Source organism: Mauremys reevesii, linkage group 6 (genome assembly GCF_016161935.1).
Source record: "Mauremys reevesii isolate NIE-2019 linkage group 6, ASM1616193v1, whole genome shotgun sequence".
NCBI lineage: Eukaryota > Metazoa > Chordata > Testudines > Geoemydidae > Mauremys > Mauremys reevesii.
The window spans coordinates 83,500,974-83,515,543 of NC_052628.1; the positions used below are offsets into that span (position 1 = coordinate 83,500,974).

Below are 14,570 nucleotides of genomic sequence, written 5' to 3' on the forward strand. Positions count from 1 at the left end.
ATAATTGTTTTGTGAAGTACATTTTCCCTCTTCTTCAAATTCTCCCCCCCACTTTAAAAAAAATCCCTTCAGAAAAAATTATAAAAAAAAATCAGCTTTAAAAGAGCTAAAGAAAGACCATCCCAAACCCCTGTACTTTTGAATTTTCATGTAGACTGTTTTTGCCAATTAACACAGAAATTAATTAGGGAATTAATTATGGAATCCAGACATTCAGTTCAGAATAAACTGGAAACAGCAGAAGAGGATATTTCATCTTGGCTCTGTGAGTGCAAGTTATCCAAAAAAGCAAAAGAATATTAAGGGAAATAAATCATGAACACCCACCACTGAAAATCAGCCAGGTTGCTACAGTCTTTAGTCACCCTGCACATAAGAGGAATGGAAATGCAAACTGTGCAAATATTTAGTGGGCATGACAGCTTTGAAGAAATATGTGAACACCTATATTTTCTCCCTACTATTTACCTCACTCCAGGAGGAATGTGTAAAAGCTTGGTTTCGTTATTTGCATAGCTGTCATGACTTTTGGTCCTTGTCTTTAGTAAGGCTGAAATCAGTGAGGGTTAATGACGGTCTGACTTGGGTTCTTCATCTTTACTAAAATGATGGCTACAAAAGACCACACCATTCAATCTACTGCTTCATTTGCACTGAATATTTTTCCCCCTTCAGAAACTTTTGCCATTTGAATATACTTCCTTTCCATCTGATTTCACCCCTTGGCAGAGAATACGAACATAGGTTTTCTTTGTAATGTATGGCGACACATTGTTAATGGAGGTAAATTCCTCTTGTAATAATGTCAGTAGTTTAAGCAAGTTTGTGGTTGTTTGTGCATTGACAACAGAAGTATGAATCATTTTTATGTAAACAAATGCTGAAGATGATGGGCCCTCTGGATCTCATTAAATTAGTTGAGAATGGGCAAAGCACAGTAAGGTGTGGAAAAATTAACAAGGACTATTTACTTCAAGAGGAACCTTCTTCACTCAGGCTGGTTCTATGGACAGGGAAACCCTCCAACCTTAAATTGCATCTATTGTTAAATAAATGACAGTTTATTTTGCGAAGATATGAACATTGGCGCAAGGGGCAGCTGTGGATTTTTCTTTTGCTAGATGACCTTTGAACCCAGGAGACTGTGGATCAAGTGGTTAGAATCCTGAAGCCTGGCGAGATTTTCCCATCTATGCCTTACATCATTGTCCTATCAGAGAGCTGGGAACATTTTTGTATCCACTACTGGGGAGGGAGGAAGGGAGCAAAGCCAAAGCCTTTCCATAAACCTTAGTGATCTCTATATTTTAAAGCACTTTGCTCAGGGGCATGGAACACTGAAGTTTTGGGAAGTACACAGCATAACAAGCTGTTGAGATTTGTGGAAGTGGTTTTTAACATAAAGTTATCTTTTTGAAGATGCAAGGGGTAACATTTTCTATTGACCGAGTATCAAATTCTACTGTTTGTTAATATGGCCAATCAAAAGACAACCTGGTTGGACATGAAAAAGAACCTCCTAAGTTGAGTTTCTATATGGACAACTTCAGATACAACACTAGAGTAATCTGCATGTTTCTTTTCTTGACTATTCCTTATTTGATTCCTCACAATTTTCTTTGCAGTATTTGTCACGGCACCTAACTGTAATATTACAATGTCCTAAACTGACTGAATAAGTGAAAAATAAATAGCAACAGCAGATGAACACCAGAGCAACCATAATTTGTTTTTCATACAAAGTCCTTGAAATAAAAATAAAGAAACAAGGAAAGGAGAAAACAGAAAAAGTAGCAGCAGAGTTGTTTCTAAAAGTAGATCATTTTTCAAAGTTTTCTATGAGGCTTTAAGAAGAGCATGTGAAACTCAGAGCTCTACATTTTAGGAGACATCCATCTAGCAATTACTGCTAAATTAATGCCTTTACGGCAGAGTAAAAATAGGAAATGAAGTTAACTGGCAGTTTTTCCCACCATTATTGATGTTTTCCTTCCTATTTAGATCTCCAAGTTAATTGATGTTACTGTTGCTTCTGGTTTAAGAAACCAGATACCCTAGAAACGTATCGATTGACATGCTAATCAGAGAGAAATTAATTTGTAACACCTGTGGGCATAAAAATTCTGAACTTGGATGTAATGAGAAACAAATCATATGAACAACAGGAAAGCCTCTAAACGCCCGTAGCCTAATATCAGAGATACAGCTGGCATTAAAGTCATTAAGCCCCAGTACTCTCCTCAATTTTTTCTTTCATTTATTCTGCATTCTAGTCATGTTGTCAATCCTGGCTATTAGGGGCTGGGGTCTTTCTGTGGTATTCTTGAGTATTTTTACCTGATGGTCTATTTAGGGGAGAGATTCCAATGTAAATACTTTTACTACAGAAAAGATCTCACTTATTGCTGATTGGCTTAGTTGGATCTTCCCAGCATAATATTGCTGCAACACCCCTTGTTAATAGAACAATTAATTACCGTTCATCAGTAGTACTGGAAGCACACCTCTTAATGAGGAAATGCACAGGAATTACCTAATATAGGTTGATCCAGACTAGAATTTTTGCCTTGAGTTAAATGATTGTTAGTCTATTAATGGTAGTTAAACACATCTGTGAAGACTAAACTGAATGTAGACCCAAGCATTTGCTCTAGGCTATAAACATTTGTGGTTCATCCTGGGGATCAGTCTAGGGGAATTACAGATATTTGTAGTATGGAATAAAATGACTGGGGAATGGTCAGATTAATATTTACAAATAGATAAATTGATGGTGTCCATCTAAATCCAAATTAAACATGAACCCCCCAACCAAAAAGTGGGAATGTTCACATCCAGGTTAAGTGTCTGAAATCTGGATCCAAATCAGAATGCCCCTAGCATTTAGGAATGCAGATTAAAACCAATAAAGAATAGGTTTGAAATATAAACTTGAAGCTTTATCCGAGTTTAGGCTCAGGCCTACCTCTATTCCAAATGTAATTTAACATGAACATAATGGCTGTAAAGCATAAAAACATAGTCATCGCTACAAATTAAGCAGATGTTAGAAATGCTCCCAATAAGCTTGCGTTCAATTTTCAACTTCAAACTTACATTAATGAAGACTACACTAACCCATAAAGTTGAATTAATCACAGTAGACATTTTGACATAATAAGCTCTTTCTGAAAACTTATATTTTAGTTAGAATCACTTACAAAGTCAAACACTTTTCAGCCCTAGTGAAGGATATCATGAAGGTTAACCTTCTCTTCTGGTAACCTGCTACTTTATTAATTAGACCAATGACAAACTGAAGATTCCAGGCACCAAATCAAGTCCTATTACCAGAGAAAATGTGGCACAGGATTAGATTTCAGGTACCCAATCTCTGTTCTAAAACAGATAAGCATATTACTTCTGAGACAGTCTTAGAGAATCCAGCAGAGGGTGCTGTTCAACTCAGTTCCCAACACTTTCAAGGCTGACCAATACAGAAATAGCCACAGTATGTGATTTTATTAGGCCTCCACTTGAAACTCCTCCTCCTCCCACCATCAGTGGCTTTGATCATTCATGGTGGCCATTAACAGAAAACCAAGTTTGAAGAAAGAGAATGAGGAGGATAAAAATAGAACAAAACAACATTTCTCAAATCCTCCTCTTTACCTTGGCACAGTAGACTGCTATATTAGCAGGGAGCTGGGAAAACTGCTTCAACTCAAACACATCTCTCACTGCCCAGTTACTCATCTGATTCTCAGCCTTGCTTGATCCAACCACATTCTGGTTTGAATGAATATAAGCCACTTCTTGAACACCACCTAATACATGAGAAGAAAGGTATAATCAAACGCTTTTGGCCATTCCAAAATACTGCATGGATATATCAGCTCTATTATAGATATGTATTGCAATTTTAAAAGAAAAGTTAAAATAAAGTTAACATGGAAATCCTAAATTTTGTTAGGCTGTAACTTAGGCTCAGATTTTTAAAGGTATTTAGGCATTGCTGCACTCAGCGTTGCAATGGCTAACCGCTTTAGGAGCTTAAGTCTCATTTTCAAAAGGGATTTAGGAGCCTAAATACCTTCAAAAATCTAGGGCTTTGTCCTTAGATCCTTCCGTTGTGCTAAAATCCATTTAAATGCTGCAACCATTTTAGTAAATTTCCTTTTGCATACCGAGAAACGACAAATTTTGCTCCAAGGCACCCAAAGTTTTAAAAAGATGAATGCTCAAAGTTAAGGATTAGTTGCCCCAACTCCTCCATATTATACATACTACCAATACCACAGTACATATTTCAAATAATATTCTGTGATAATATTCCCAGTTACTGATAACAGGAAAAAGTTAACATGGTGAGAACTGATTTATTCATTCCCAAATCAGAAAATGTAGTTGTATCAGACATTAATGCACCTTTTTGTAGTGATTGCAAATGTTTAGCAACACAGAAATATATACATACAGTAGATTCTGCTTATTAGCAACCCCTGGATTTTGCCATTATCTGGCAGTTGCCAATAAGCAGAAAGGCAAGTTTGTGGGGCTGCAGCCAGAGAAGGAAGTGCTGGGATGAGCTTTCTCTAGCTGTACCCCCGCCAAATGTGCACAGGGATGGGCAGCAATGGAGACAGTGGCTGCAGCTTGGATGCTGGGGCTTTCCGAGGGGAGGGGAAGTTGCGGGTAGGACAGTGTCAGGAGAACAGGGGTGCTGGGAGCTTGCAGAGCTACAGAGTACCTCCCCTTGTGGGCTGGTATGGGAGGAAAGCAGTGGTGAGAAGTACCTTGCTGCTCTGCAGGATCTCAGCACCCCCCACTCCCTGTGGAAAGCCTTGGCATGGAGGCTGCAGCCCCCAACTCCACAGTGCTGCCCCACCCACAGCCTCCCCTCCCAGCATGCAGTGCCAGGACTCCAGTAGAGGTCCCCCATTGGGCAGGGCTGCAGGTGCAAGCAGTCTGCAAGGCTGCAGCAAAGGAAGGCATTTCCCTGCATTTTCTTCCCAGGATGCAACCGTACAAACCTGCCTGCCTATGGCTGGGGTCTTTATTCCAAAAAAACTCAAAGCATCATGCCGTTGCCAATCCCATTAACAATCTGAATCCCATTAACATTAATGTCAATGGCATGGGATTGGTTCCCAGCAAATTTTGCTATTAAGCAGCATCCACTGTATTGCAGAGTGGCCCACCAAATCAGAAGAGACAAGGATAAAAATAATCAGTAAAATCAACAAGAGGCCTATAAACAGGGAAGGACAATATTAAAGAACTCTTAATAAATCAGATATAAACAAGCACATAGTGACACCTTTAATATACCCACAAAAAACTTCTCCATATTAAATTTGTACCACTAAATTACTGAACAAAAACTCAATTAGTTTTACAATTACCTAAAAAATTGTCCAGTGATCCCACATTTTCTTCTTGATTGACACATGCTCTCTTACTTATAGAGGTCTTGTGCACATGAGAGTGACTGGGTGTCGACACTATAACTGAGGCACCTCTAACACGGCAGGGTGATTTGGGGTCAAACTGAATTCTGCGACTCTGTTTTTTGTGCTTATGGCTTTGCTTACTTAAGTGAATTTTCTTGACTGGTGAATCATCTTCAGAGGATGAAAATTCACCTATATTCTGTGAATCCGTTTCCTTTTCTCCATTGTTTGGCTTGTTCGCCTGCAGCACAGTTTTGGAAGAGTTACAGAACTCCTTATTTCGGTCACATTTTTGTTTCAACCTAAGAGCAGTGAAGGCTTTCTGGTTTCTTGATTTGGACCACAGCGGTATTTCAAGATCATCAGACTCATCACTTATATCACTAGTGCCTTTCACATATGTTGTGGGTTTTTGGGCATTTTTCCAAGACTTTGTTTTGGTGAAGATTGACCCACTATTACAGAACAGAGATTGTTTACAGGTCAAAGCGTCTCCCTTAGGTGTACATTTAGTGGTCATTTCTGTATCTGACTCTTCCAATTTTTCTGATACAGCCTCATATCTTTTAACATTTTTAGCAGGAGCAGTTTCTTGGTGAGCTGGAACTTGGGAAGGAAAGATGATATCATCACTCTCTTCTGAGCTGCCTTCAGTCTCCATGACTACACCAATTTCCTTTGAAATGCACTGATCTTTATTTTTATTTTCAATGTCCTTTTTTATCCCAGAGTCAGATGAAACAGGCCAATCTGGGGCTACAATCACACAATGCATATCTTGTTTTTCAGTTCTATTTGGTGACTCAGTGGTTCTCCGATGTCTCAAAATACTATTATGGCTTCTACTTTTCTGAAGACCAATGCACTTGACATCTACATTTGATCTTTGGCCCACAGACAAGGCATCTGTGCTTTCTTGATCAGATACAGCATTACTATCAATGACCTCAGTAGCTTTAGTTTCTCTCTCTAACAGTTTAGGAAAACCACACTGCATTAAGGTAAGCTGTTTCTTTGAAATTAGCATGTCATTTGCATTGCAAAATCTGCTTTTTTTTGTTCTTGAGCTTCCCACAAGTTCATCATCATCACTAAAGTCACTATAAAAATCAAATTCCTCTTTCTCCAGTTGTTCTCTAGATTTGAGGGGAGCTTTATCTTCTTCACAACCTGGCTCTGAATGCTTAAAAAAAAAAAAAAAAAGATACTGAAAATCACTGTCACAGAAGTTAACATTACAACAAAACAAAAAAGCTATTTAAAACATATACACATTTGGAACAACAATGTCTAACTTTGACTCTCTAATATAGAAAATGGATTTTTACTAAATTATAAAACCCAAACAATATAAAAATAAGTATATATTCAATACACAGATAGGAAGCTTTGGTATGCAATACAATATTTAACCAAATAATAGCATGTGTACTATGACAATCCCCCCCGCCCCCCAGCAATATTAGTAAACTGTGTTAAATGTTTGGGACAATAACAATACTATCTATTGTTTGCTTGTTTGGGAACACCCTGCATTTGTCCAGTAAACATACTGTTAGATTTACAGTTTGAACTCATTTTGGTGCAACTTTCAAGTTGTTTAAGTTGAAAAAGCAACTCAACAGTCCAAACCAAAACACTACCTAATCAGATCATTTATAAGGAAAACACATAATAGGGTGGCCAACCTTTTAGGATTTGGGGGCCAATGCTCCCATTTATAATGCTTTAAAGAGCTGTGTGCACATAACCGTCTACTCTAGAATCACTTAAGGACTATTGTTGCCAAGCACACATCATCTAGCCAAGTACAAAACTAAAGTAGTTCAGAAAACAGGAACAAAACTATGTACACTAAGTATATAAATATTTCAAAATATACGTGGCAGGTAACTACAGAAGGGTAAATTATTACGGCCTTATCTGCATAGGAAAGTTTTACTAGCTACACCAATATAGTTATGCTGGTATAACTCAGTGTCTCGACATGCTTATTCTGGTATAAAAGTAGCTTTTTTCATTTAGCTTAAACCCCCTTCCCAAATGACAAACTAAACTGCAAAAGGCCACTCAACCATCAGAATAAGAGAATCCACACGGAGGTTATACTGGTATATACAATATCACTGTAAATTCATCTCTCTGGTTACACAAAAAACCCCAACCAACAAGACAACATTTTCCTATGAAGACCCGGCTTAAGAGATTGTGGCCAATTTACAGTACAAGTCAACTCAGTGAGGCATAAACACACAGTAAGTTTATATGTATTTTTTGCCTAATTTATAGCTATATTTAATCCCTCTACCCCACTCCCTAACTGCGCACCACAAATATAAAACAAAAATAATCCTTCATAGCCAAATAGATACAAAATTCATGAATTCAAAGATTAAAATTATGATACAGACAGACACAGTTTATTTTATTGCAATTTAAAATCCAGTATAACTCCAAAATGGACTCCATTATAACTAACACCACAGTAATATGTATGTGCACTTTTATTGGCAAAGTTGAAAAAACTATTCAGATAAAAGGAAGTTCTCTTATTTATAAAGAGCAAAATTCACCCAAGTGCAGAAGGCCTGTAAACTCTTCACAGGAAGCGGTGCTGGCCAAAAGACAACGCAGCTGAACTAATGCACTCCTACATGTTGCAAAATGCGGGTTCCAAACCAGTTCTCCAAAAGCCAGTAAGGAACAAGTTATTAAGATGGACTGTTGGAGGGGTTACTGGATCTGCAATTATATGGATCAAGCGGCCCAAACCCCTTGCACAGGGGATCTGACCACTGTATCAGTTACTAGGCTACAGCATACTGACTATTGTTAATAGTTATGCCTCTGATTGGCCAAACCACCCAAGTGTTGGAAAAGTCAGCAGACTGGCTCTTAAGCCCAGCAGCAGCATTCAGGGGCTGCTCAAAGCATTTGCTCACAACCGTGATAGCTTCTGTGCCAGCTTGTTCCAGATCTGTTCCTGCCTTGGCCCCAGCCATGCCTCTTTCCAGGTAACCCGGTCCTGACTTCAGTTCTAATTACGAGGGCTGGCACCCAGCCTAATCACACTGCACAACCCAGTCTCTGACACACACACGCACGCACACCCAAGGACCAATTATTTGGGCTTTGTGCAAAGGAGTGAATTTTACTTCAAATTCTCTGTCCAAAGTACAGTAGGAGGCAGCTCCTCAGCTGGTGTGGACAAACACTAAAGTCACTGGGGCTAGGCCGACTTGCATCAATTGAGGTTCTGGTCCAACAAATCATTTGCCAAATAAGCCATTCAAAATACAGCAATTCAACAATAGCTCAGTGAGCAACTGTCCCTCTACATCAACAGTATCCATTAACAAAATATATACACGCACAGCAGTATGATGGTATTTATGATGGGACATTACCACAGACTAAACATATTAACAGAAGTTTGCCTGATATTCATTATCTTGTTGCAGATTCTAACCAAAGGCAGCAAAAGACCATCATGTTACAGCAATGTTCTCTCTTTCTGATAATATCCCTTACATACTGTATCTTTTAAAAATATAGTGTCTAGTTATCGTCAAAGATGTTTGCTCAACACACTAGCTGGAACGAGAGGAAAAAAAGAGCACCCACATTCCATGTTGTAGACATGCACAAAGACAACTCACCATTTCTAATCTGCATGATGGTGGCTCCTCCTTTAGCCATGTAGTGGCTGTCTTGACTCCTGCTTCCACTTGACCCTCCCTCTAAAAGAGAAAAGATGCAAGCAAGGCAAGCTTTATAATAAAAATTACCAACACAATAAGGCAGCATGTGTGGTCTTCAAGGTAAGATGGGCAGACAGGGCAAAGCTTAAATTTTTCTGTCTTTATCTGGAAGTGCACGTTTCAAGAGTAAAATGGCCTCTCACACTTAAGGCCCAAACAAATTGCCACACTTTAGTTGATGGAAAGACTCAATGGCAGTTAGATCAGGCCTCTAATGAGTAAGAAAACTGACATATTATACATGTTGAGCGGATTCTACACACATCCAAAATTTTACTATTTTTAAAACATTTTTTTTCAGACACATAGTATTTTCATCACTAAAGACTATTTAAAGCACATACCAAGACAGAATTGTTTTTCTCCTAGCAAAACAGATTTGAGTTGAAGTATCCCAAAGTGCAAAACAGGTATCTTTCCCAAAATATGGCTAGGCAGATTTTGTTTATAAACTTTCTAGAAACATCCACCTCTGGCAGAGACTGTGCCTAAGAAGCTTTATCTTCAAAGTTAAATTACTAAGAATGCTTGTGATGGGGTCCTGGCTTCCGCAGTTTAAAAGAATTCTTAACACAATGGGCCAACTTCAGAGGCAATGCATCCGATATTATAAAATTAGACTCCTTTATCCACACGTAAGGGTAAAGAATTTTAAATCAGGGTATCTTACTCATTAAGAAGCCAAAGCAGGTATAACAAGTTGTGTGAAAGTGCACAGTGGCTTACATTACCTTACATAGTCTTGCATCTTCATATTAAAGATTTTGTTTATTTGCTACACTAACTTTTTAGTCCATAGCATGACTTATACCAGCTTAGCTCCTAACCTCCTCCACCAGATTGAGGAGTGATATATAAGGGTGGAGGTGTCGGATATGAAAAAGAAAAATAGTTTCAGGGAATCTTATTTGGTAAAACATACATACTGTGGACATAAAGACATGCATGTTATGCATACTTTACCTCACTCAACACCACCCTCTGAATCTGGCTCAATACAGTGTTTGAGAACAACCAAAACAGAGATTTAAGAATGGAATGATCCACTCAACCTTTTCAAGGCTGTATTTTTAAATAATGTATGCATATGACACATAAATGCAACAATTCTGTGATATGAAACATGTCTATCCATGTATAATAGCCATTATACAGAAGGACACTTCCTTCATAGTAAAAAAGTATTTTAAATTTGATTTGAAGGACAAATACTTTATCTGATAAATAAAATAAATCTGTATACACAGATGAATAAATGTGGAAGTATCACAAAATCAGTTGTGGTATTTTTATTAGGAACAGAAATGAATTTCGTTGAGCTCTTGGCAAGTTTCAGTAAGACCACATTTTCCATATTTTTGTTTATTTTAGAAGAATTATTTTGGTGTGCCAGAAAGTGAGAAACTAACAGCCCTAAATTAAAGCATAATGTAGGCATTTGTTGTTTCAAGTTTCACCATACTGCTTTGCCTGGCACTACATTCATATCTATGGTAAAATGCTTCAAGAGGAAATAATATGTAATGCTAATATCCAAAAATCAGAAGGAAAGCTTCACACCTCCAGGATGTCTTTTGTAAGGCAGGACCCCTGGGTTCGAAGCTTGAAGAGGTTATGGATCCCAAAAAGCTCTCCTTGATGTTCCTTTGATCCTTGCACTGCCTCAAAATATCGCTTGGCATTTTCACTTCCAACTACCGCACAGTGAAGTTGCTAAAACAGAATAATGCAAGAGATTTCAGAAATGTTTGCTCCAATCATATGTCAGAATTTCCTGGCATTCACAGTATATACGCAGCTTTAGTTAAAGGAGGCAGAAATTCCTAAGGAAGGATATTTTGTTTTTATTTACCTGGCAGATGTTGCCACTGTGGTATAATATTAATCTGACTAGTTTTACTGAATAGGAAAGCAAAAAACAAAAACAAAAAAAAAGTTCTAAGCCTCCTACTTCATTGTTCTATGCCTAACACTGGAAACTTGATAACTTATTCTTGAGCAGGGGTCTCAAACACGTGGCCCATGGGCCGCATGTGGCACATGAGGTTATTTTCTGAGGCCCGCGAGCTCCTCGTGGCCCCCCCGCATTGGCTGCGGTTCCCCATTCCTGGCCAATGGGAGATGCTGGGGGCAGTGCCTGAAGCAACACCAACACACACACACCCCTGTGCCTCTGCTCCCCCATGTTCCAGCCGCTTCTTGGAGCGGTGCGGGGGCAGGGAAGGCAGACAGAGAGCCTGCCCTACCCCCGGTGCACGCCGGGCCGGAGCCCGCCCCCCCGAACCCTTCCTGCAGTCGAACCCCCTGCCTTGAGCCCCTTGACGCAGCCTGACCTCCTGCCACACCATTCCTGCACCCCAACCCACTGTCCTGAGCCCCCGCTGCACCCCAATCCCCTGCCATACCCTGCACCCTGCCCTCATGCCCTGAGCCCCCTGCTGCACCCCACACTGCTCCTGCACCCCAACCTGCATCCCTAAGCCGCCGGCTGCACCCTGCACCGACCCCCTGCCCTGAACCTCCTGCCGCACCCCACACCCCACCTGCACCCCAACTCACTGCCCTGAGCCCCCTGCCGCGCCCCTCCTGCACTGCAACCCCCTGGCCTGACCCCCTGCCACACCCCTCCTGCACCCCCTGGGGGCAGGGAGGAGACGGAGTTGGGGTGGGGATTTCGGGGAAGTGGTTGGAATGGGGGCAGGGAATGGGTGGGAAGAGATGGGGCATGGGCGGGGCCTCATGGAAGGGGTGGAGAGGGGGCAGGGCCGAGGGCGGCGTGTGGGGGGGGGGAGGTGTCAGTAAATGCGGCCCTCGGGCCAATGTACTAGTCCTTAACGTGGCCCTCGTGGTCATTTGAGTTTGAGACCCCTGTTCTTGGGTATCAGTACTTCACTGCATTGTGCCTGTTTACAAATAATTTATAAAAAATATTTAAAGACTGAACAATAATTTAAAGTACACCCAGAGTGAAAAAGAGTATGGTGACAGAATCACAAATAATCTGGAAAAATTTAAATTCTGATCCACTCTGATTAAATGAAATGTACAAATGACTAATAAGAACCACCACTGTGTTGGAAACAGTTAAGTAAATAGTGCATCAGATAAAATTTAACCATTCTTGAAATCAGGCAGGTTGAGCTCTGCTTCAAGTGATGTCACGTGTTCAGTACAAATGTAACTGACATCCTTTGCACGAAAAGCAGGAAGAAATGATGGTTTTTACTAGACCTATACAATTTTTCTGTAGCTCTGTCCCTAGGAAGTTGGTAGCCTTTGAGGGCTACTTAATGGTCATTCTAGGACTATGCAATTGCTTTCAAGGGAGAAGTACCCCTCTGAAATAGTCATCAGTCACAAAGGCAAACTATAGCTGGATTGACCCCTAACTTTGCTAGGTGCAATGTACATTTTTCTCTAAGAACATAGTAGCAATCATGCTCATAGTTAAGGCTGCACCACAGATTTCGGATTAACTAGTTTTTATTGTTTACTTAATTTTATATTTTTGTTCTACTTGTTTTAGATTCTAGTCTTCTAATTCTAGATTCTGAATTACTATTGGTTGTACATGTTTTCCCCCCCCCCTCACTGTTCCACTAATAAAAACTAAAAAATGCCAACATAATTTCAAAATCAAATGCATCCTTCAATAATTTCATCTTTAGACAATACAACACAAAGCATTGCAGATTGATTTTTTGAAAAGCAGTCTATTACTTACACATATTAAAACATTGACTAAATACAGAGCAGACAACCTAGTTTATAGAGCTATTTGAGGATGCAATCGAACATAGAGAAAGCCACATGTTCAGGTGCTGTCATGTTTCTGTGTTCTCATTAATGGTAACAATAGGTTTTTATACTCTTTATCAACACTTGTTGAAAATATCTGGAAATTGTGTGCCCAATTAGGTGCTCAACTGTCAATGCAATTCAAATCTAGATGTAAAAACCAGCCTTGGATTTCCAATGATTTTGTCTGTAGACTAATTCTAGGTAAAACATACTTGGCCAATTAGACAAAAAAATTTCAGCAAGCTCTGGATAATCAGGTCAAAATTTTGAGCAGGTTTCTATCAATGCAGACATAAGATTTGTAGGTTCCTCACTTCCACATGGGCAGACAAATTAGGTAACTGCACATGCAATTCACAGTTAGGTACCAGTTTACCTGTTCGTACAGATATACAGGTGTTTGCAGATCAACGTGTCTGTTGATTCTAAGGGTGCATTAGTAGTAGGGTTACCAGATAGCAACTGTGAAAAAAACGGGACAGGACGGGGTGGGGGGCAATAGGAACCTATATAAGAAAAAGTCCCAAAAAACAGGATTGTCCCTTTAAAAATGGGACATCTGGTCACCCTAATTAGTGGAGACGTAATGTTCAACTCTAAGGCTCAGATTTTCATCTTAACTGACCATTCTTACAGTTAAGAGACAGATGTTCAAAGTTATATGCATACAGCTGTATGCATACATATAAGCTCAGCAATGTGAATAGGTACCTGATTGGTCAGAGTTGTGTAAACAGCCTGTCCCTTCCAAATACATCAGTTTTTTGCATTCAGTAGTAACATGCATATGTATGTACACAAATTCATGCACAGACCTGTACAAGTCTGGTCCTAAACATTCCTGCTAAAATTAAAATGTAATGCTTTGTGAGAACTTTACAAAGCTGGTAGAAAGAATGCCTTATATTGTACTAATGTCTTTGTAAAGTCTTCTGAAAATTTTGTACATAAACAGCACATAATTTTCTTCATGGTGCTTTCAATTAAGGTTTCTCAAACATGCATTTAATTAGGATACCAGATAATTATTGAAATGGAGAAAGGAATATATAATGTTTAAAAATAGGTTTACTGATGTTTAAAAGGTTGTCAAAGTTGGTAGGTCTAAAAATTGACTTATTTTGACAGTGTTCTCCACTGAAAGGTCTTGGCTTCCAGATCTTTCCATCTGTTTATTTTTCAGATTGATCACCATTGCCAGTAAGAAGAAAACCCCTATACACAATAAAACAATGTGACATTGTGAAAGTAACAGTCAAGAAAGTAGCACACACACATACTGATATTAACAAGGAATGTAAAAGTTTTTCAGAAAGTTGTGTACATTTGAGGAAAAAAAACATGGTAAGACTTTCCAGAAAAGAGCACAAAAAGCAGCAGATGTTAGTCCTTAAATAAATGCTAATTAATTATTGACGCTTAAAAACACAGTGATTTCCTTTTTAAAATTAGATTACCAGTATATAGCAGAACTCTGCTAGTTCATTCACAGTACATTTACCAGAACATTTTCAATTAAGTAAAAGTAAACACTGGGGAAAAAATGAAGTGAGCAACTAGTGACTTTCTGCTGCTG

At 39.2% G+C, this 14,570-nt stretch overlaps 1 protein-coding gene across 7 annotated transcripts in view; it reads right to left on the minus strand.

Moving 5' to 3' along the window:
- Positions 1 to 14,570, minus strand: part of ERCC6L2 (ERCC excision repair 6 like 2) — a 142,326-nt gene that overhangs the window by 67,848 nt on the left and 59,908 nt on the right. For 6 of the 7 annotated variants that reach the window (XR_005600313.1, XM_039544200.1, XM_039544203.1 and 3 more), the window contains 4 exons: positions 10,754 to 10,906; positions 9,092 to 9,172; positions 5,385 to 6,615; positions 3,652 to 3,806 (listed from right to left, as the gene is read on the minus strand). Coding sequence is in view for 6 of the 7 variants with exons in the window: in XM_039544200.1 (XP_039400134.1) it covers positions 3,652 to 3,806; positions 5,385 to 6,615; positions 9,092 to 9,172; positions 10,754 to 10,906 (1,620 nt within the window). In the remaining variant the exon portion in view is untranslated. Of the gene's footprint in view, positions 1 to 3,651; positions 3,807 to 5,384; positions 6,616 to 9,091; positions 9,173 to 10,747; positions 10,907 to 14,570 lie in introns of those variants that run through there. The other variant, XM_039544205.1, reaches the window with a different exon arrangement.